General features: G+C 44.4%; 1 protein-coding gene across 4 annotated transcripts in view; it reads right to left on the bottom strand.

The window, feature by feature from the left end:
* The window catches only part of ATP2A3 (ATPase sarcoplasmic/endoplasmic reticulum Ca2+ transporting 3), a 504,701-nt gene that overhangs the window by 229,752 nt on the left and 252,426 nt on the right, over positions 1–22,523 (bottom strand). For all 4 annotated transcript variants that reach the window (XM_086954808.1, XM_086954806.1, XM_086954807.1 and 1 more), the window contains 2 exons: positions 16,279–16,359; positions 4,170–4,255 (listed from right to left, as the gene is read on the bottom strand). In XM_086954808.1, the coding sequence (XP_086810934.1) occupies positions 4,170–4,255; positions 16,279–16,359 (167 nt within the window). The remainder of the gene's footprint in view (positions 1–4,169; positions 4,256–16,278; positions 16,360–22,523) is intronic.

Here is a 22,523-nt window from a genome sequence, read left to right as displayed (position 1 = left end):
TGCAGCCGCATTTTCCAGATATTTATGGATTTGATACATTAGCTACATAATCCATCATCTACAGCATCATTTGAAATTTTTAACAAAAAAACTCATAAAAGGATCAAATGTTACTAAAAATGCGGTGATGTGTTGCACAGTGGAAGGCCCTTCACATAGGTTTACTTGTCACTACTGGGGAGAAACATTTATACACAGAGGGATAACGTGCAAAAAATGACACAATAGTGAAGTAATACTACCCTGCATTACACAGTACAATTTGGTCAACCCCTCTGCATAATTTAGTCCTCCCCTGTTGCATAATTCCAGAAGCCCTGATTATTGTACTTGTTCTATTTATGTCCTAAACTGATAACAGAGAGAAGGGTGAGGTGAGGAGACGTGATGGCGGAGCAGAGAGATGAGAGGGTAATTGGGTTAATAAGGAGGAGGCAAGACGGAGGGTAGTGAGAACAAAAGGATAACTGTGATGGGGAGAGAGGAGGGCAAATTGGACAGAGAAGAGTGAGAGGAGGGCGATGAACAGAGAAAAGGTTAGGAAGAGAGAGATGGGCTAAGTGGAGAGAGAAGAGTGAGGTGGGAATAGAAGTGTGAATTCTAGTCAGAGTAACTTGAGCCACAGCGAGAAGATCCCGAGGTTAGGAGAGCGAAAAAGTATGAAAAGGTGGAAAGAGGAGGGTGAGGTGAGAGGTAAATTAAAGGGAAGTGGAGAAAGTGTAGGGACGTACGGAAACAGGTGGCTAAGATGGAGAGAGAGTTGTAAGGAGAGAAGAGAGTGGGGTGGGGTGAAGTAGAGGGTGGAGTTAGCAGGACAGGAAAGTGAAATGGAGAGAAGGGTGAAATCGGAAGAGAGGGAGTGACACGGACAGAAAGGAATGCGAGGTGGAGACAGCATAAGAGATAAAACCTGTAGGTTTAAACTTCTAGAAATGCTCAGTCAAAACTAGTAGTCAGAACCCGGTAATGGGTATTGTATGCAGCTCACAATCGCAGAAGACCACCCAACATGCACAGACCAGGTGACAATAATGTATAAAAGTAAAGTACAGTAGAATAAAATACAAGCTGAGGTGGTGGTGCTGCACTGGTGCTCTAGCGGTGCGGAGTTGGTGCTGTTCTGGGATGATACTGTGCTGATGCGGCAGTAGTGCCGATGCTGAAGTGGTGCTGCATTGGTGCTGAATTGATGCGGAGGTGGGGCTGTGCTGATGTTGAGGTGCTGCTGCGCTGATGCTGAGGTGGTGGGCTGATGCTGAGGTGGCGCTGCGCTGATGCAGAGTCTGGGATGGGCTGGTGGTGGTGCGCTGATGCTGAGGTGGTGGGCTGATGCTGAGGTGGCGCTGCGCTGATGCAGAGTCTGGGATGGGCTGGTGGTGGTGCACTGATGAAGTGGTGCTGAGACGGTACTGTGCAGATGCTGAGGTGGTGCTCAGGTGACGCTGAGTGACCCTGAGGTTGTGCTGTCATGCTTTGGTGGTGGTGCTAAGCTGGCGCTCAGGTGGTGCAGAGTGATGCTGATTTGGTGTTGTGCTGATGGAGCGCTGTTGTTGACGATGTGCTGCAGTGATGCTGAAGTTGTGCTGCGTTGTTGCCGAATTGGTACTAGCAAAAACACTGACAGCAAAAGCTGATGCAAAGTAGAAAAATATTGCACCATAGTGGTTTAATTTTTCTCATATGGAAATGGATAATGGCACTACATATTGCGGGGAGCGACTCTACGAAAATGTAAAATCATTTCAGGTTGTGCTTCAACAATATGCACATACCTACTTCAGCAGCCACACAGGAATATTACCAATGCAGCTCTTCAGGGGATCAGACACGAAGTGGAAGTCGAGTCTTTGTGTTTCCTTAGAATTCTAGGCATAGTGGTCCTAGTTTTATCCTGGGTTAGGGTTAAATAAGACTACACTTTTGTTATGAAATGTGTTATTTGTACTGTCTTTCGTACTACAAAGTAAGCAGAACCCTCCTAAATGCAAGTAACCAGATAGTGCAATGGTTTTGGCCTTTCTTTTACACAGCATTCTATTGAGGTACTATTTCAGACGAAATTAATCTGAACTACACTACCCAGAATGCACTAGGTTGTTAACATCTGGGACTGAATGCCCGTAAACATTATCTTACCAATCTTGATATAGGGCATGTGCAGGTGTGATATACGTGTTGCCGTTCTCACTGAACTTTCCCCTCTAGCAATATTCGGTGTGCTGTAGCTTTGCTCACCAAGGACACCAGACCGCAGCATATACAGAACTGCATATTGTGCACACAGAAGATTGCGGTTTTTCTGACACGCACAAACGTGCCTGAAGATGAGTGTCCAGCCTGTGATGGAAGAAACCAATCCTCGTACCACACCTGTGGTACACCTTTAACAATACTTGGAAGTTCATAAGTAAACCTATGCTACCATCTACGCCGGGGAGCCCCAGATTCTTTTCTTTGCAATGTAACACTTGTAGCCATGATCACAACAGAACTGAGAGTACCAGAATGTAAAGCAAAAACACAGAGCTGATAACTTTTTCCAATGGGTAAATGGTCTTAGGTACGACTATTTAAAATATAACGGGGCTTGCTGACTCACGTTTTTGATAACGCAGCTCTGGCTACAGGAAGGAATCTAACTTCAAACTGCAGTTAACTTTCAATGCCTACGTGCTTTGCGAAACCACGTACTTGACTTCACATTCGAGGCTCCCAATAAAAGTAATGCTTTAAAACACAGCTCGGTTTCTCCATTGAGGCCCCTTCACTCTGCTTAAACCTCAAGTCGGCTGTGGAATCCCTAACTTTAAGAAATACTGGTGCTTCATTTATGCAGGAACTTGCAGGTGGTGGAACCGGCACTCGATTTTGGGAACAACTGCCATTAGCTTCTTTTTCAGCCTAATTTGGCCACAAGCAAAAAAGAAAAGGGAGACAAAAGGGGACTCAAAAAAGATAGGAGCACAGTGACGAACGTTGAAAGCAGAAACCGAGAGAAACATGCAAAAGTGAGATAAATAGAGGAGACTTAGGGAAGTGGAAGAAAATACACAGTTAACGTGTTATCTAACCATTCGACAGCACCAACTTGGCACTCCTACGAAACCTGCCCTTGTGATTTATTTCTTCAAAGTAAGCACTGAGACTAAATCTTAAGAGTCGCTCACCTTGTCCTAGCAGGACAGTCAGCAGACCGGTCCTCCGGAGGCGCGGGGAATCCATCCCTTTACAGACAAGCATGACTCGATGCTGCCGTTTTTGCTGGGGTGCACGACGCACCGTGCAGTTAAAATGATGGCGGACCAAAGAGGGAGCATAGCTTCAAGGAGTTCTGCCTCCTGATTGGCTGTTGAAATAAACACTTGAACACTGAGCCGACGCGGGAATCGAAACCAGTGGTGCGCGTGCACCAGAGGAGCGGGGGTAAGGGAGCTCGAAGACGCCGAGACAAGGTAGGGGATGTGTGTGTAGGGGGGGGTTCTCTGTGTATGTGTGTGCGTGCGTGTGTGTATGCTCGGCGGGGGCAGGGGCGGGGGGGGGCGGTATGTGTGTTTGCACGTGTTGTGAACAGCCTGCCGGAATCGGAGCGCGCGCGACCTGATCCCGGCAGGCTGCTGCTGCATGCGCGTGCCAGTCTCTTGTCCTCTCCCTTTCAGTCCTTGAAAGCGAGAATGATTGCAATAGTCTCGCTCTGCGACAGCAGGCCTTTGGCCTGCAATCGCAGGGCGAGACCTAAAAAAGGATCTTTATGAACTGCCAACAACAGGAAAACATCAAATCTCAAAAAGGTCCTCGTGCAGTGGGTACAAAAATGTACAGGTATGTGGTGGCTCTGCAGCGTAGTATCGTTCAGGACCCAGGCTGCCAAACACACAACCATGCACAGTAGCACTGTTAGTTTTATACCTTTTAAAAAGTAGTTCAGGGTTCTGCCACTGGAGGGCAGTAAATTAAAGCATGTGTACCCAGGAGAAATGATTAGTGAGAGGGGCCTCTGAGTTCAGTGCTCAACTGCAGCAGAACCTCTGCAAATACTGAACATTTCAGTGTATTCAATACTTCCCCAACATATCTTCACAATGCTCCATTTTCAATGGAAAGGGTTGTCAAAGATTAGTATATGGCACCATGCCAACGCATGGCTGTCAATGGCTGATGCATTTACTTACAGAAAAGAGCATGTTCTTCTTGTCCTGGTTCACAGCTCTGGGGTCAGGGATAGGATCCGTGTGTTTGATGACAGAGACAGATTCACCTGAAGAGGCGCAACAAGGACAAAAAATGTTACTTTTCTTTTCTTGAGAGTCAGGTGATGCACATAGGACACATGTATATGAGCCCAGCGGTAAAAAGTGACAGAATCTAATAACCATGCACATTATCAAGTGCCAAGAGGCAAAACAACTGGTAAATGCTGCAAAGGGCAAAAACTGAAGTACCACAACGGTAAAGTATTCTGAAAAAGAGAAAGCACATTTTAGGAAAGGCAAATACGTGGTGCAAACTATTCTATTCCAATCAAACACGAAATAATAGGACATGCTAATAAAGACAACTCCAACATGCACACTGAGAGCATCTATAAAGTGTTAGGAAAATGAAAAAAAGAGGAGAGGAAACTGATGTTTAAATTTACAGTTTTTTTATTTCTTTTTATTCAACCGATTAATTATAGATCTTAGTCACAAATATAAATATCCAGTCACTGATGCCTCTCCGTCAACGGAAAAATGTGAATCTATATTAATAATCATCTTCAGGGCACTGATTTGTTGATCGTTATCATTCATAACATTTCTATTCCACATACATTGTTCTTACTTATGTTTTAACAGCACATATACACTGCCCAAAGAGGTTTGACCACTTTCAAATAAAACAGGTTTCATTACAAGAGATAAAAAGTTTCAAAAAGTTGCTGGTTACGTTAGCCACAAAATGGCACATAGAAACAGAGGGATATTTGCTCGTTTCAATTATTACAAAGACAAGGACTTGCAGATTGTTAGAGGTTGTGGGTAGTGAGACAGAGGTAGAGCAGTTGGTCTCAATCTCTGGGAGGTTACATGATCATGGGGAGGATGGCAAAGGGAAAATTGGCCAAAACGTCTTTGTAGGAGAAGGGGACTCAGCCCCTCTTTGAATTTTCCACAATGAGGTGGTGGTCCATAGTTTCGGGGGTAAGGAGTTCCATATTCTAGTTACACTACCAGAGAAAGATTTTGCCATGAGTTGTTCCTATGTAAAGGTCGGAGGCTCTAACAACATAGCTTCAGCATTTCGCGATGGTCTGGGGCCTGGTGATGTTTTTGATTGCCACCCATGAACAGTATGTGGCTGGTGCTCTGTAGTCAATCACTCTTTAAACCTGGTCGAACAGATCTTCATCTTTCGCTGTCTGCTTCATTGAATAGTGCAGTTCAGATGGCCCAGGGGCTCCCACCAAGAGCCCTCAAAAAGACTGGGAAATCCCTGGAAGCAGGATTTGTAAATGATTAAATGCAGTCTGGTCTGCAGGCCCCAATAAAGGCAGACTTGGCCTATTTGTGGTCACAGTCAATGTTTGCTCCCAGGTGTTTACTGTGTCATCCAGTGTTCCTTTCCCTTTCTTCGGGCTTCACCCAGGTAGATCTCTTTATGTTCTAGCCCGCACTCGAGCTAGGACATAAAGAGATTGCTTGATAAATAGCAGCAGAGTCTGTGTCCGTTATTTATTGGGTGTCATCATGGGGCCTTTCTGATGCAAATTACACTGGCTAGTTTCCTCCATTTTATTTATTTATTCTAGCATTTGGGTTTTGTGTTATTATCCTTTAAGGTTCAGACCTCATTTGGCTGAAATGTCCTCGCCGTGGGTGTAGCCCTTAGTCAGGGGCCCTATAGCGGGCAGCATAAGGACCTATATAAGACATTAGGAGGTTTGCGCTGGTCGGGGTAGCACCCTCCCGCCAGCAATGCAAAACATGGTATCTGACACTGAGCTAAAAAGCAGCAAAAGACATGATCACTGAAAGCATTTTCCTCTTACGGGAAGATAAGGTCCTAGCAGTACCTGAGTCCAACCATCATTAAGAGAAAAAAATCCAATCTATCCATGGGTCCCAGCCAATAAATATGTAAAACTGTAGGCACCCTTCGAACCTTGACAGTGTTGATAGAAATGCTGCAGTAGAAATGCAAGAGCCTAGATGACTCACCAACACCAAATCATTCTCCAAAGCAGAATCTACATAGTAGACAGTGTAATAGTAAATATCATTTTTTATCATCAAATAGCTCATTAACCAAAGCTATCTTTACGGCTGTCCGCCATTCTAAATATGGTGGATGAAATCCACATTATGGCAGTTCCAGATTATGGCAGTTTTTTGTGAAGATGAGTGAAGTTTACAGACTTTACTCAGTCCACCGTGGTCTAGCAAAAATTCCCAGCCCACCTCACTGCTGGTAATTTCCTATTCTAGGGTTTCTCGTGGATGGAACCTCCTGGAGTGGGAGATAGTCGTGGTCTGCAACACTCCCATGGTCACCAAGTAAGGAGTGTCAAGAACACCACTGGGGATGGTGCACAGAGACGTTTTAAGGCATGGGAAAAGTGGGCACTGGCCCAGGGCATCAGCCTTCAAGGAGGCACCCTGATAGAGCCACTCTGTTCTGCAAAGTCTTGTCCTGATTGCCTTGAATAATTCTTAAGCAGATTGTTTTAAATACCGTTTTCCGTCAATTTATTTTTAATGTGGATGATGTGTGAAAATCTATTACATACGTTTTGGAGAAACATATTGTGTTTTTGTTTCATGCAACATCCAGAAAAAAGTTTCTTTTAGATCAAAACAGGCCCACACATATTAGAAATGGGAGGGTGTCACAGAGATTATTTGCAGTAATATTAATGATTGCTCCTGTGTTACAATATGGAGAATACAAGTCACTGTCCATGAATATTAGATGCAAACACATTTAGAATTTGGCCAGGGTGCTTGTTCACTGTCAATGACCGAGCCAAAGAGGGCATCAACGAGCTGGATTGGATCATAAATCCAGCTCTGTTATGAAAAGGAGACCCCAAAATATGTTTGGCCCAGGGCCCCAAACATCCTTAAGATGTTCCTGATGGTGCAGTGTCTGGAAGGCAAGGGGCCAGCACTGAGGATCTCATTATGGAGCAGGGCGACTAAGGCTACGGCTGCCAAGTAGGGTGACCAGATCTTGAGAATCAAAAAATAAGGACATTTTGGAAAAATAGAAGGACTACAATTTTTCATCCATGGAATGGCACAGAAATGACAGCTCTCATCAACATATGATCACAGAAGATGCATTAAGAACATTTAAAAATTGAATCACTGTAACCAACATCCTACCTACTAATTAAATTGCTTACTTATAACAGCTGCTAACAAGCACAGCTTTAGAACACCCAAAAAAGTGTCCCTCGCTCTTTTCAGTCAACCCTCTATAAAAACTAGGACTTGAGCCAAAATTGCCGAAATCTGCTGGGACAGCAGGTGAAAAAACGGGAATGTCCGGGCAAAACCGGAACGTCTGGTCAGCCTAGCGCCAAGCCGTGTGGCAGTGGGGACCACAGGACTTGAGGCAGCTTGGGACTTGGGGAAGGCTGCCGGGCAATGCCATTACACAGTTCTGCCAAGCACCCCCTCATTGCAGAAGCATGTCTCAATGCTGCATAGGGCACAAAAGAGGTCCATTTTTATTAATTCTTATTTGCGTTAGGAAAGTTTGAACACGCCTAGCTTGAACATGTCAACTACATCACAACGGGGAGCCCAGACCATGAGAAATACTTCGGTGATTATTGATATATTTGAGAAATTACCTTTTTGGCTGACAAAGTCACATTTAATGTGACATGGCATTTTAAACGGATTTAAATCATTTAGCGATACTCCTAGGAGTCACTGGCGTTAAACAGGAAAGTTAATTAATGTGATGACTCCCCCTTTCTCTGAACTGACATTCTGGTAAAACCACGTTCTCTGATATGACGATATTTAATATAGTATGTTTATTTATTGAACTTCTGAAGTTCAGTCAAATACTTTTTTAAACGAAAAACTACACATCGCATGGTGGTGTATTTGCTGTCAGAGAACACATTTCTGATTAATTCTAAGTGCCTGCAATGGGGAGATCTTCTACAGGAGAAGGGGAAAACACTGTTTAACACAGAGGGGTTGAAGGACGTTGATGGTGTGACCCTATATTATATGGAATAAAATACACCCTAATATATTTGACAAGCATGTTACAAGTCATCTCTCTCTTCCTTAACTATGTAAGGGAACACAATCTTCCCTATATGGCTGAGCTCCGTGGTGTCTAGGTATTTACCTATATCGTATAGCAGAGGTCCTTTATACTGCAATCTCTGTACAAAAGCTGGTCTCGATTTTCCTTACTGCTAGCTGTTTTCTGAAGTCACTAGTCACCTTTAATAAAACATGTACACAGCTGCTAAACTGTAATAACATATTATAGTTGAGTTGGGTTGTCTCACTGCCTGTTGCCAGAGCCAGCTGACAATGTAAAGGATGCAATGGATCCTACATCATAGCTTTCAAAACATGCATTATGCAGGCGATTATGCACTGCATTTTTAACATGTATGTTATATTCCCTGTCAAAACGTTTTCACTCGTCACACTGCACAAGCATTTATAACCTTTGCACAAATGGAATAGCCTCCATTATTATATACATGAATATTCTAGATGTACGATTGCCTCAATACATGCAAGTAATAGAATTTAATTTCTGGATGTGTATTTCTTCTATATAGTTTATATGTTTCTGGTTGATTTTTCTTTAAGTTCTTTATAATGCACTTCTGATCTAAAGGGGATTCTTACCTCAAAACATTGAGTTACTAAAGAACTAATATTCTGTGAATCGTGATGCTCTGACAGGACCATATGTTCTTTTTCAGTACAGCAAATTGTTCGGTCTCAAAATTCAAACCAGGCCTACTTGTTTTTGCCAATGCATGTTTGACATGACAGTAGGCACAGAGAGCTCCTTTTCGGATATATTCCTGCACGTAGCAGACTGCACTTCAAAACGTGTCTGAAGCATGAATCATAAAAGATTAAGCAGACTACATTAAAATGTCAGGGTGTTGATTGGGGAGCAGCTAAAGGGAAGCTTGGCTTGGTGGCAAAGTCCACTAGACAATCGCTTTCGCATTCCTCACAGGTGAAGTATTAGGTGATGAGTTATAGCAATGGAGGAAAAATACATTAAATCACCACCGTGGTCAGCAACCTTAGAGACTATAAAAGCCAGTCTCGTGGCCTAAACACCCTGAATATATGCGGCAATGCTATGCCCCTTCATGTCCACGGTGCAACAAAACTGATGCTCCCCTTTCAAATTTTTGTGAGAAGCCACTAATATTTAACTAAGGCTGGCTGTCTCAGAGATATACTAAATAATTAGCAGCATGGGTAAAGCGCCCAGCACGGCAGCATCTACATTATGCCTTTGAGTTAACACCTTCTACCACATCACCCGGTCAGCATGCGCACTGTGAAGAGCTAACGCCACTCATGCGTGTTCGAGCTCAGCTGCACGGATCTTGTATCTTTTTAGGTCGAGTAATTTACTACTCAAAACGATTGTGTTAGAACAAACTCTCTTGACCAAGCGGATTTCTCACAATGCATGCTGTGTACTGGAGCGTGAAGGAAGCTTCCCCAGGCGCGCGCTTGGCCTCACTCACACCCCATATGCCTGCTCCCCCCCCCACGCCTCACACCAGACTTCATTGGAATGCACTCCACTCGCATCTGCCGCCTCGTAAGACTTCAGAGGATTCCGTCTCACGGCCGTGCTTTCACTTTCACGGCCGCGAGGCCATGTCTTTCATCTTCATTTGCATTACATGCACGGGGCTCTTCATCTACACCCCCTGTCTAAATTACAGATTTTGCACACCACTTCTTAATTCCATTAAGTTTAGTCTAAAGCATGGCCCTGCCACCTTGATCCCCTAGCCTTCCACCAGAGGGTTTCCCAAGTTTGTGCATAAGGCCTTCCAATGTAAACAATAAATGCCAGAACACCAACCAGCAGGACGCTTTATTCATGCCTGCTCCCCCTCCACCGCCCCCCACGCCTCGCACCAGACTTAATTGGAATGCGCTCCACTCGCATCTGCCGCCTCGTAAGACTTCAGAGGAATCCGTCTCTCGGCCGTGCTTTCACTTTCACGGCCGCGAGGCTGTGTCTCTTTTTCAGCTTCATTTGCATTACATCACAGGGCTCTTTATTTACACTCCCTGTCTAAATTACAGATTTTGCACACCGCTTCTTAATTCCATTAAGTTTAGTCTAAAGCATGGCCCCGCCACCTTGATCCCCTAGCCTTCCACCAGCGGGTCTCCCAAGTTGGTGCATAAGGCCTTCCAATGTAAACAATAAAGGCTAGAACACCAACCAGCAGGACGCTTTATTCTATGCACCTCAGCAGTTGTCAGGCTGATAGAGTCAAGTCTCTCAATAGGACACTTTCTCTACATAATGTATGTAGAACACAACTCACCCTTCATCCACCATCAATTGACATTATCTACTTAGGACCCTGCTCTCTTTGAGTACCTCTTCATTCTTTCATTTTCTCTCGCTCTTTTCTTTCCAGCTTTCCTTCATTTTTCTCCTAATACCACTTTTCATGGTTTTCTGGTTCTCTCGCTCCACCTTTCTTCTCTTCTTTCTCTATTTAGTCTCCCCAATAACATTTAACGCACACAATGTACCCTCATTTCTCTTCCTTACATTTCTCCCCCTCACACACCCTCCTGTTCCCGCCTCATTCTTCTGCTCTAGTGCCCCACTTGCTTGTTGCAGAGTGGAGTGTACAGCCCTGCAGGCTGGCAAGCAAGTGGCATACTATTCCGTCGTATAGTGTCTGTAAGAGCAAGAATAGCAGAAGGGATTGCACAACCTCACAATGCATGTTTTCTAAGTTGTCAATACTGGCAACATGCATCATAAACCATATTTTCGGGCACCACCTTGCGTTTGGCGCCCCTTAACATCCAAAATGGGTGGGTCCCGTTTATTTTTACATACTTCTCGTTGTGAATACCAGCACGCAGTCTGATAGTGTTTCTCTCTGTCATATCATCTGACTCCGGATGAGGTGAGTGGTCTGTTTTTTTGTAAATGTTACACAGAAGGAAATCCATTTCAATTACAGCCACCAAATGCTGAACCTCGTTATTTTTCCAAGGTTATTTAAGACCAGTTCTTTTTCTTAGAAAAGAGCTGAAGACATGGCTCCTTTTATGTCTGGGCTGGCCGCAGTCCTGTCAAACAGTTCTACTGTTAACAATAAACATAAAGGGAGCTTTGGGGCTGCCCCTTTATGCCATTGGCTTGAGACGTTGTCAATTACATGTTGACTCAGCCCAGTGGAGTATCCCTCTCTCGCATAATGCTGTTGAATGTTTGGGTGTATAATTCCACCTCCACTCCATTGCACTATTTTAGGAACTACTTTACAACAATACCGCTCTCTGTCTGCTGGCTCCCTTCAATACACACTGTGTTAGTACAACAATCCCAGACCTTAATGGCACTCCAGGGTGTCAGTGGAACATATCTGATGAACAAAAAAGAGCTTTTACAATACTGCGGAGAAAGAGCCTTCGGCTTCACCCACAAGTTTGTTTTCCGGAATTGAGGATTCGATTGGGCCAAAGTTGCGTGGTTCCACTAAAAAGAGTGCTTGTATTGCACTTTTTGGCTTGTGGCAAATCTTGTACTCAATATAGCAGGACTGAGGTGGTTATGGTAATGATCATTGCTATGGGCCTGATCTGTTTATTATGAAATGTAATGAAAAAGGCAGTAGGTCTTGTGTATTGTGAAAAGCACATGTTAAAGTCAACAGGTAGTTAAGGGTGGATTGCTATTACTCTGCAATAAAGCCTACAAATAGACATTTGTTACATGGGATCTCACAGACTGCCATAGCAGGCAGAGGTTTTTGTATTGGGTACTGCACTCTGATAAACTATGGGTATTAAAGATTTGCACTGTACTTTGCTTTAGCAATTGTAATTTTGTCTACCTTTGTAATTTGATGAACGCCTGATGGTTGCCCTGTGTGAATTCTTGCGCTCAGTACAGTAGGCAGCGACGGCTCGTGGAGGGAGTTACGGTGGGGCAGGAGGGCAGGGAGGGGGAGGGGCAGGGCGGAGGTTGCTAAAAACCGGCATATGGATAATTGCAGGTAAGTAAACAATTTAATTAATAAAACGAATTTCGTAGTGCGCCTTGCATCGCAAAATGCAATGCAGTGCGAGCTACGAAATTCGTTTTATTAATTAAATTGTTTACTTACCTGCAATTATCCATATGCCGGTTTTTAGCAACCTCCGCCCTGCCCCTCCCCCTCCCCGCCCTCCTGCCCCACCGTAACTCCCTCCACGAGCCGTCGCTGACAGTAGGCCTGAGTTGCATATGTTGACAAGCCGTATAGGCCTGAGTGGTGTGCAGGAAAAAATATGCCAGACGGCATAGGTCTGGTATGTTTAGCATGAAAAGTTACAACAAAGGCAGCTTGCCCCGCTTATTTATTCCAAACAACAATTGTTAAAGCCAATGGACCTCTAACAGAGGATTGTCATCACACTAGGTCACATTCTGTAAACAGGTACTTAGTTACAAGTAATCTTGCAGACTATCTTAACAGGCATGTGTTTAGATGTTGGGCACCCACTCAAGGGGGGGTCTCATTGGGTCATTGGGGGCATAGAAGCGATGGAGACAATAGAACCAGACATGACTTGGGGCAGTTTATCATATTTAACTCCTGTCATAAGAATACTGTTAGTGTATTATGAACTACTAGCAAGATACAGATATGATTTGATGTTAATTTCAGCAGGAACAAGATACGATAGTAGGGGTTTTTACATTATAAATTCCCAATTGTTAGCTGGTTTAACGTCTTGTCAGGCTATTACAATTTTATCATTATGAGTTGATATGTATTATATAATCTCCTCAGGTGCCATCAGGGAGATACAATTTTCCAAATACCTTGTTTGGACAAACCTGTACGAACATACTGAATAGACAGATATTATCCATGAGCACAAGGTTTTGGACACTGAATCTTAAGGAATTCCGGATTAGTAATGATGGCAATATGAACAAATTAGAGGTACGCGTCTTAAATCCCCATCTTTTTGTAAAACCTAATCTGAAATGTTATTCTTGCATGGGTCTATTAAAATTTACAATGGGATTAGCAGATGAGGGGGTCTTAATAAGGATGGTGACATCCCACATTAGCAACACTTAATCCTATAAACAGGCATAATAAACTCTTTAAAGGTTTACTGGTTTCACATCTCCAGGGTGTCCTTAACTTATTTGCACATTTGTAGTTTTCTTCCTTGCAGCACTTTTGAGTTTTCAGAAAATGTGATATTGTGTTTTTAATGAGTTTTATATATGACTGTCTTTATGTTGTTTATGTGTTGTATATAGCCCTGGTGAAGTTTAAACATTCTTTTGAACGAAACGCGTTGGCTGGATGTTGCTTTGTTTAAAAAATTATCATATGAATTACAGGAAGAACAAAATAATTTGGAATACACTTTGAAAACTATTGTGGACTACAATTGCTTTGGGTGCACCATTCTATTGGCATATTGATTCGACTTCTACTGAGCAATGGTACCAAACAGTGGCAGGTACTGGAAAAGAAGTGCGCAAACGTTGAACTGACTGGAACTCTGTGTTAAGTGAGATTTCCTTCAGTCCACCCTTGATGCTTTATAGTTATTAGCTGTGCTAAATCCTGTATGCAGGTATTTTGTAGGGGTGTGCAAATTTAGCGTAATTTTTGCCTAATTGCACACAATTTGGGGGCAATTATGCAAAATGAAAATGCGGCATTAGCAGTGCATTTTAGCGTAAATGTGTCCTCTTGTCAATTTTTTACGCAAGGACATATTAAAAGATAGCAGACAGACACACATGTTCCAGTTGTCCGCTTTGTTCCTTGGCTCCTGCACTATAATTTTGTCACAAATGGAGATGCAAATATGCTACATGGCGTCATTTCTGAAATTTCCCATAACCAGCATAAAGCAAAATTCATGAAATCACACAAATTACGCCAGAGTAATTGAGATTACACCAAGGCAAGTATTTTGTTACACAGACTCTCCCAGATTACTCTAGTAGTCAAGGGGTTTGTTGACCTACTGAACAAATCATCGGAATAGAAGATTGCATCTACGGTAATCCTTACAATGCTCTACTAGCAGGGATTTTATATTGTTTTCAAAACTGTATAATTTTACATATTTGTAATTTTATTAAGCTATACCTGATGGTTGCCTTGTGGGAAAGCTTACGCCCAACACAGTAGGTCTGAGTTGGTTATGATGACAAGCCAACAATTAAGGTTACAGACCTGTATTGATTGTGATAAGCATAAAATAAAGTCAGTAGGTATTTAAGGGTGGATTGTTAATAATCTGTATTACAGCCTACAGGTAGGTAACTTGTGACATGAAATCTCACAGATTACCTTTGGTGTTGAATATCCCCTTTAGCAAACCCTGTAGATAGAAGATTTCCACTGAAATAGATTATTGCTTGAATCTCTTTGGAAGCCCTGGCAGGCTTAGCTGTCTGCTAGGAATTTGCAATAATAAAAACAATCATTATATGATACATACATTCATATATATGAATATATTCATTTAGCTACAAAGAGGGCCGGTGGTTCAGCATTCTTCTGCCATTGGTGTTTCTCCGTGTCATTTACACTCTGCTTCCACACAGGACAGCACAGTGCCTCGGGTAATGACTCAGCCCACATTAGTCATTTGATTTCTTATCCTGTGAATGACGCAATTTCCTGATCGCATGTGGATATCTACCTCAAATTAGTGTGATGCCGCTTTAGGGCTGCTTGGTTATTCGTTTCGCTTTCAATTTCCTCCTTTTATAGTTCCTTTTTCATTTCTGTGCATCTTTTTTTTAAATTGTTTTTTTTAAAGAGGATACTACAGCTCTCTAGGCAGTTCTTGCTTGCCAATCATTGTATCCACAGTGTGTCCAACCCCATGTGGTCACTTCCTCTAAACCAAGCAACTTTTATTAAATGCTGTTGACCATAGTGTTTCCCTGTATTACCATTGCAAGATGGCCAGCGCATTGGTTCTAAACATGAAAGTAATGCTGGAACTTTAAAATGATAGACTATGTACAATGCCTCTGCAAGAACAACACCTACTCTAATATTTAATGTCGTTATTGTAATCATCTCCTGATCATGTTTAAATGGGAACAGTTTTTCTGTGTTTTACTTGTGTTCTTTTTGTTTGTCTTGGATGTGTTGTTAATCTTGTATTTTTTATTGTGGTTGTGTCAGAGGTTTAAATCAAGAATGAGTCAGTGCATGGATGCTTGGATGCATGGGTGCCAGACCTATTTACCAATGCTTGTTTTTGGTAACGGAGTAAACAGAGTAAGTCACTGCTTTACACTAGCTGGTTTGCATTAATACAAACCAGGGACATGCATAATGTTTTGTAATAAGCCCCCGTAAAAGCAAGGATGTCATTAATAAATACACACACATTTTAATTCTAATATTTAAAAAAAGATTCTGATTACCTTTTTCCCAAAATACATGATTCTGTATACTGAAATTCCAAATTGGTAAAATCATGTTTTCACTTACATTTTAACCTAAACTCTTTTCTTTTCCTGATCAGAAATGCTATTGATCCTTTGTAATGGCGAATATGTGAGAATTGATGGCCCTATAAAACTGGCCATGACCTGCATTTCAAAACTGTTTACAGCAAAAAGTATGTACTAATCATGCGTGTTTCTCATATTCCGCACCTCCTGTCTCCAGCATCTAAGTATCTATAAGTATCGCCTATAGGCTGTCATTTTTTGGCCAGTGTCAAATTGAAGCCCCCAATCTATGTACAAGAAAAACGCCAGCAGAAAAAAATACATTAATTTAAAGAGACCATCCAGTGTAGAGTACAATCCTATCCCGTCCCTATGTAATATACAAGGGAAGAAGTACTTCACTTTGTGTACATACATATGCATGTAGTATGGAGAGACTGCAACCATTCACTGCTGTAAAAACCATCCAAAAACCTCCCACTTGAGCTGTGCCATCAATAGAGCTGCAGCCCAATCTAAGCCCAGAACCAGGCACACTCGACAGCGAAGCTGTAACAGAAACTCCACCCGCTCCACCCTTACCTGTGAGAATGGACTGGTCCACCCGGAGAGTCGTGGATCTTATCTCGATGAGTCGAATATCAGCTGGGACCTTGTCACCAACTAAGACATGAGAAAAATAATAAAATCCAGTTATTGGTGGTGCTCAAGCCAGGCCTCTATAAAGCTGCACACAGTCCATTGAACAATCCCCACTCCTATCTGCACACCAATCTATTCTTGTTCCAGGTACACCTCTTGCTGTGGAACTACACCTTCATATGTATGCATCTGTATTTTTCCGATCAGGGAAAATACTTTTCATGGCTGAAAACTGCCTTCCCTGAGTCTTAATTACTTTTGTGGTGTTCCCAGCCCATTTCCACCCTGCGAAGAGATCTACTTCTGCAATATCTGTTATCCGAGCGTTTTCCAGTGTGAAAATGGGTAAGAAACAAATTTCTGAATATCCACCCACAATTATCATTGCTTTCCCACATTCTTGACCATCACCGTCCTGTAATACCAACAAACTTCCACCTTCTAGCCCACCGCCGCATCCCCAGGAGAATTAACCTATGCACAGTTGAACACAATTTTCGGGCATTATGCATATGTAAATTCTTTAAGCGTGCACATTCAGGTGTTGCGTTTACCAAACATGGATTTTCATTCATGAAGCATGTCATATTTGTATGTAAATAGAACGTCCACAGACAAAAGGCTCCTGGAATCAGACCCACTGTGTGCAAGTGCAAAGCATGTGGATATTGCCCTCACGGTCGAACATGGGTCACCCTTAAGCTACAGAAATGGAAAACTTATGTAGCAGGCAAACTAACCAAGACTGACTGCCCAGAGGCAGACTGAGCACTTCCCCTCACTGGAGGCGGAGGACGTTTCACTTAATGTATGCCGAGCGACACAATGCGAAATGAGGTCACTGCACGAACAAAACAGCATTCCCCTATGCAGGGCACTCTTTTACAGAAAGCAAGCTCTCTTCATGTGTTGGTTTTGTAAAGCAGCAGCTTGTGAGAGGTATCCACTTGCCCTTTTTGCAGCGACGGCTCGTGGAGGGAGTTACGGTGGGGCAGGAGGGTGGGGAGGGGGAGGGGCAGGGTGGAGGTTGCTAAAAACCGGCATATGGATAATTGCAGGTAAGTAAACAATTTAATTAATAAAACGAATTTCGTAGTGCGCCTTGCATCGCAATGCAGTGCGAGCTACGAAATTCGTTTTATTAATTAAATTGTTTACTTACCTGCAATTATCCATATGCCGGTTTTTAGCAACCTCCGCCCTGCCCCTCCCCCTCCCCGCCCTCCTGCCACACCGTAACTCCCTCCACGAGCCGTCGCTGCCTTTTTGCTTCTAAGACCATAAAATAATGTTAAATATTATAACCTTCCTTGTTGGGCTCTGTGTTGGAACAGGTTGTTGGGAAATAAACACAGAAGACACTCCAGATTATTGTTGGAATTATGAAATCATTTTAAGTGACGTAACGTCGATCTTTAATAAAAATATTTTCAATATCTTTTGACAACTTCAGATAGGGGAGTGGGCAGAAGACCAGCAGGTCCCATCGGAGGAAACTCTTCTGCTAAGCAAATTTCGTGTTACCTTTTTACCATATGGAACACCGCAACAACAGTTTATCCTATTAGAATTACACAGGTTTGTAAATGTGGTCCATCTACAAAGCGAAACACTACATATCCCATCTCCCTTAACTTCCTAAGAGCTTAGCAGGAGGGCTAACCCAGCGACTTACAAGCTTATTATTGAGTTATATCAGGATCTGCAGGTCACGGCCAGCTCAGCCTTTCATCATTCTGATGTTAGTAAAACGAGTAATATTGAAAGGGGTAATAGTGCTGACTTCTACAGCGACTAGAAGTGTGAAGCGCTATACACAATGCAAGGTATTATTGAATGGGTTTGACCGCGAGCATACAGAAGTGTAAAAGGTTGAATGAGAGCAGACAGGAGAGAAAAGGGGCTCTGGGCTTGGGGAGTTTGATCCAGTTTCTAACTTCCAGGATGAGCCATCGGCAACAAAAGGCAGGCAGGGACATCTCAGCTCCACCACCTCGATGCAACCACACCCAAAGCCATCACATGCAGGACATGGCTGGCAGAGGTTTTTCATTTCTCTTAAAGTTCAACATTATGCGACCAATCCACAAAGATTAGGTGGAAGTGTCAGTCATTTGCTCCAACAGCCTTAGCCCTAGCCATGAAGTAGATCTAGAAATAAAGACTCCAAGTAGTATTCCAGAAATATACAATAGTGAAAGATTTTTAGATTTTTCTGGAGTGCTCCAATGTGAAAACATTATTCATGACTAAATAAAGCGCACATATGCTTTTGCCAATGCAATTGTTTTAACATGCCCACAGGGAAAATAGTTTAGCCGTTGAGAAACCCCTTCCTCTACACATTCAGCTAAAGAAGGCAGTTCTCTCCCTTCCCACTATGTAAAATAAATTCGTACTTTATATAACAATAATACATTCAAGGATGAAAAGTGACTTGCAACAGTTACTTGAATACCCACAGCCCTACACCTTATCATAGACTTCTAAATGTGTTATAGAGAATAGGCCTACACAAAAAGGGTTGCTGCTGAATAGATTTTGCTACATATGTTTAAATTCACACACATCGGTGACTTGCTTTATCAGAGCGCAGAGAGGAATTACAGGCACGCCTTTCCTGCGCGTGACTTTGAACCCTCCCTGCACGCTTCCTCCACTGTGATCCTCCCACACTTGACGCCCTCCCACACTTGGCGCCCTCCCACCTATTGGCGCCCTCCCACACTTGACACCCTCCCACACTTAACCAATCACACTGAGCAGGAGACAGCCACCCACTCCTCCGCAAAACTACAACCAACTTCCCTAGAACCATCCCACCTCCCTGGAAATGCTGCCAAGAAGTGAAAGCAAGCTCCTGGAGCAGAAAGAGGACCAAGTAAGTAAGGGAGTAAGTAAGGGATTCATAGAGCGCACGAATGCGGAGGCATCTTGGCGCTAGATGAGCAAGGAAACATGTAAAGAATTGGGTGAGAGAGCTTCTTTCCTATTGATGGACTAGCCAGGTCTTAAGCATTTTCCTAAACCATGGTTTAGTGGGTTGTAGCCTAATGTTGATCGGCAATTCATTTCAAAGTATGGATGCTTGATAGGAAAGGCATCTACCTCCCCAACAACCTTTCTGGATTTTAGGGACCTAGACTAGTCCTTTATTGGCCGATCTAGGATTCCGCCGTGGGGAGTGCCATTGAAAGATTCTGAAGGTCCAACGGCCCTCCACCATATAATGCTTTATGCATCAGGTATAGCGCCTTGAACTTGATGCGCTGCTTGACCAGAAGCCAATTGAGCTCTCTAATGCTGCTCGAGATATGGGGATATTGAGCAACACTGGTGCTGCAGCATTTTGAAGGGATTGCAATTTTACATGTAGGCGTTTATCTATGCCCAGGAAAAGTGCACTTTCAGTAGTCAATTTGTGAGAGAATTAATCCAACTACAACAGATTTCCTGGAATCTAAGGGAATAAAAGGCAAACTTTTGCTCAAGATATTTAGTAGAAAAAAGCAAGATGTTAAAAGATTGATTTGTCCTGCAAAGTTTAATTGGTCAAGGGGTCAGACTCCCTCTGACCCCCTTCCAGAATTCTACACACTCCCAACTGGAGCGGTACTGCCAGACAACAGAACTACTGAAACCCGGTTCACTGATGTTCCACGTTCTTCAAACACTCTGGGAGATCCTCCTCAAATGACCTATTGGTACAGCCTAGGCCCCCGACCTGACGTTCCCTTCAGAAACATTCCAGGCCCTGACACTGGGTTTCGGGCTCCTGGAGACACGCAGTCCCACCCACTCATTCTCCTCTTGAGACAGGACGTCAGCCCCTACACCGAGACCTAGCTGGGCTACACTGAACCTCTTCCACCACACTGGGCTGGGAGACACCTCAGCCACTCCTTTTGGAATCACTCCATCCCCTATGCCTCTCTCCTCCCAGAATCTTACCTACTCCAAAAAATCTGTCTCTAAACAGACCACAGAAATCAAAAAGCAGGCTCCACTTCTGCAGACGTTCTTGGGAAAAGTTCAACACACAGGACTTCGGTATCTGAGCAAAACAAGAGCACACAAGTATTCAGCAAGAGAACTCACATCACACCATCCATCCACACACGCCCCCCCCCCCCCCAGACTCGTAAGGCAGTTTCTACCACCCCTGATTTCTCAACCTGACCACAAGTGACACAGGTACCATTACTTCAGGAAAGGGACAGGTAACACACATACTGGACACATTTTCGCTGCCACCACTGGATCTCACCCTTCTGGTGAATCCAGAACACATTTCAACAGAAATTACATTTTTAGCAAACTTAAAAACAATAATCCCCTTTCATGTGACTATCTAAAAATGCAGAGTTTTGTAGTGGGGCCAGCTGTCGCTGTGGTACTGCGCAAACACAAGTCCAAATCCCTGTGTTGGACTTGGCCCTTCTGGCAGGTTCACCCCTAAACTTTTTGCTTTTAATGGTGACCCAGCAGTAGTGATTTTTGGTTTCTGCGCACTTTCACTGTGTCCCAGTGGAAAGTGCGTGCGCACTGAGTGCGTGTGGTGAGATAGGCCTGCCCTCCCATAGGAATGCATGGGGAATGTATGTGTCCCTGGTAGTTCCTGATGCGTGGGGTGTACAGGCTTGAGTCTGGTATGTGCGGACTCATGTGATTGAATGCTGCGAAATTATGTATGCAGCGTGTATGTGTCTAGTGTGGAAGTGCCACTTCTAGACATGGCTGTGCGTGTGCTGTAAAGGTGCTGACGTGTGATTGGCTGGAGCTGGCTGGGATGCCAAGCTCCATGAGTCATGATGGGTCTGCCCGGTGGTGAGTGTGAGATTAGCATGCTGATGGCTGGGGAGGAGTGCAGCTGGGTCCTGAATAGGGCTGGGCTTTCCCCCCACACAATGCTGGCTGCGCCCCCTGTGGTGTGTCTAACGACCCTAGCCCTGCCAGTGAATAGAGTGAGGGGCTGAGCACATCAAGAGTGCTCCCAAACCAGCTGCGCCTGGTTTTTCCCCCACCCTGCACCTTTAGACAAAGGAATTCAATGTATAAAAAGGTGCTGTGTCTCCTTCTAAAATGTTCTTGTTTCTGACTTGAATCCTGACAGGGGCGTGCTGCTGCTTGGGCCCAGGGAAAGGCTTGCCCCCCTGGGCCCTGCCCAGCCCCTGGATACCTGATGGACTGCTGATGTCCTGGACTCTGGAGACCCTTTCCTGGAATCCCCCTGATGGATGCTGGGACCCCCTGTTATGGGAGTCTTTGCCTTGGGGGCTTGATGGACTCTGACCCCATAGCGCCTGGGAGCGCTGTATTTGATTTCAAGCGCTGAGAGCGCTTCCCTATTACTCCTAGCGCTTAAGGGTGCTTGTTATCGTCCTTTTAGTGCTTGGGAGCGCTTTATTGTACTTATAGCGCTTGAGAGCGCTTTATTTCCGCCCTAGCGCTTGGGAGCGCTCTATTTGTGGACCTTGCTTTGGTCTATGGCGCCAGGGAGCGCGGTCACCCCTCTCACCGGTGCCCACCCGGCATTTCAACTTTCCCGTGTGAGGGAAGCCACAGACAACCAGCCAAGGCCGCGCTGGGATTGGCCCAGCCGGCCAAGCCTCCCGCCGCGTCATCGGGGGAGGAGCCAAGAAGCAGGAAGCAGCCTGCCGTGTCCTGCCAAGGCTCCAGAGCGAGAGGGGAGCCCTGGGAAAAGAGGAGAGATGCTGCCGCAGGAGCCCCTAAGAGCGGGAGCTCCAGAGCAGCGGACAGCCGGTGAGTGATTATCGAAGGAGAGGGGGGCGTCGGGGCACATTGCCGGTGCCCACCCCTCCCCTCCAGTGCGAGGCTGGTGACGCTGTGAGGCCCGTGGGGCCTCACCTGGTTCTGAGTCCCCCGAGCGGGACTCCACGTTAAGGGCATTGTTGTTGTTTGAGCCCAAGAGGCTCCCCGTGCACATTTGTGTCCAGAGCCCCGAGAGGCTCAGAAGCGCCTATTTGTCTCGAGAGCCCAAGAGAGGCTCAAGGCGCCCCAAGTGTTCCCGGGTCCCTCGTGAGGGACCCCACCGCACAGTGAGGCTGCATTCTTGCGCTCGCATTCGCCGTAGCACTGAAGCAGAGGTAGTCGCGCCACGGACCGCGGCGATCAATTCCCGCCGGAACGTAGGACACCAAATGATACCGGATAAATAAACCCGC

Source organism: Lissotriton vulgaris, chromosome 2_1 (genome assembly GCF_964263255.1).
Source record: "Lissotriton vulgaris chromosome 2_1, aLisVul1.2, whole genome shotgun sequence".
Lineage (NCBI taxonomy): Eukaryota > Metazoa > Chordata > Amphibia > Caudata > Salamandridae > Lissotriton > Lissotriton vulgaris.
This window is presented reverse-complemented; position numbering and strand designations above follow the sequence as displayed.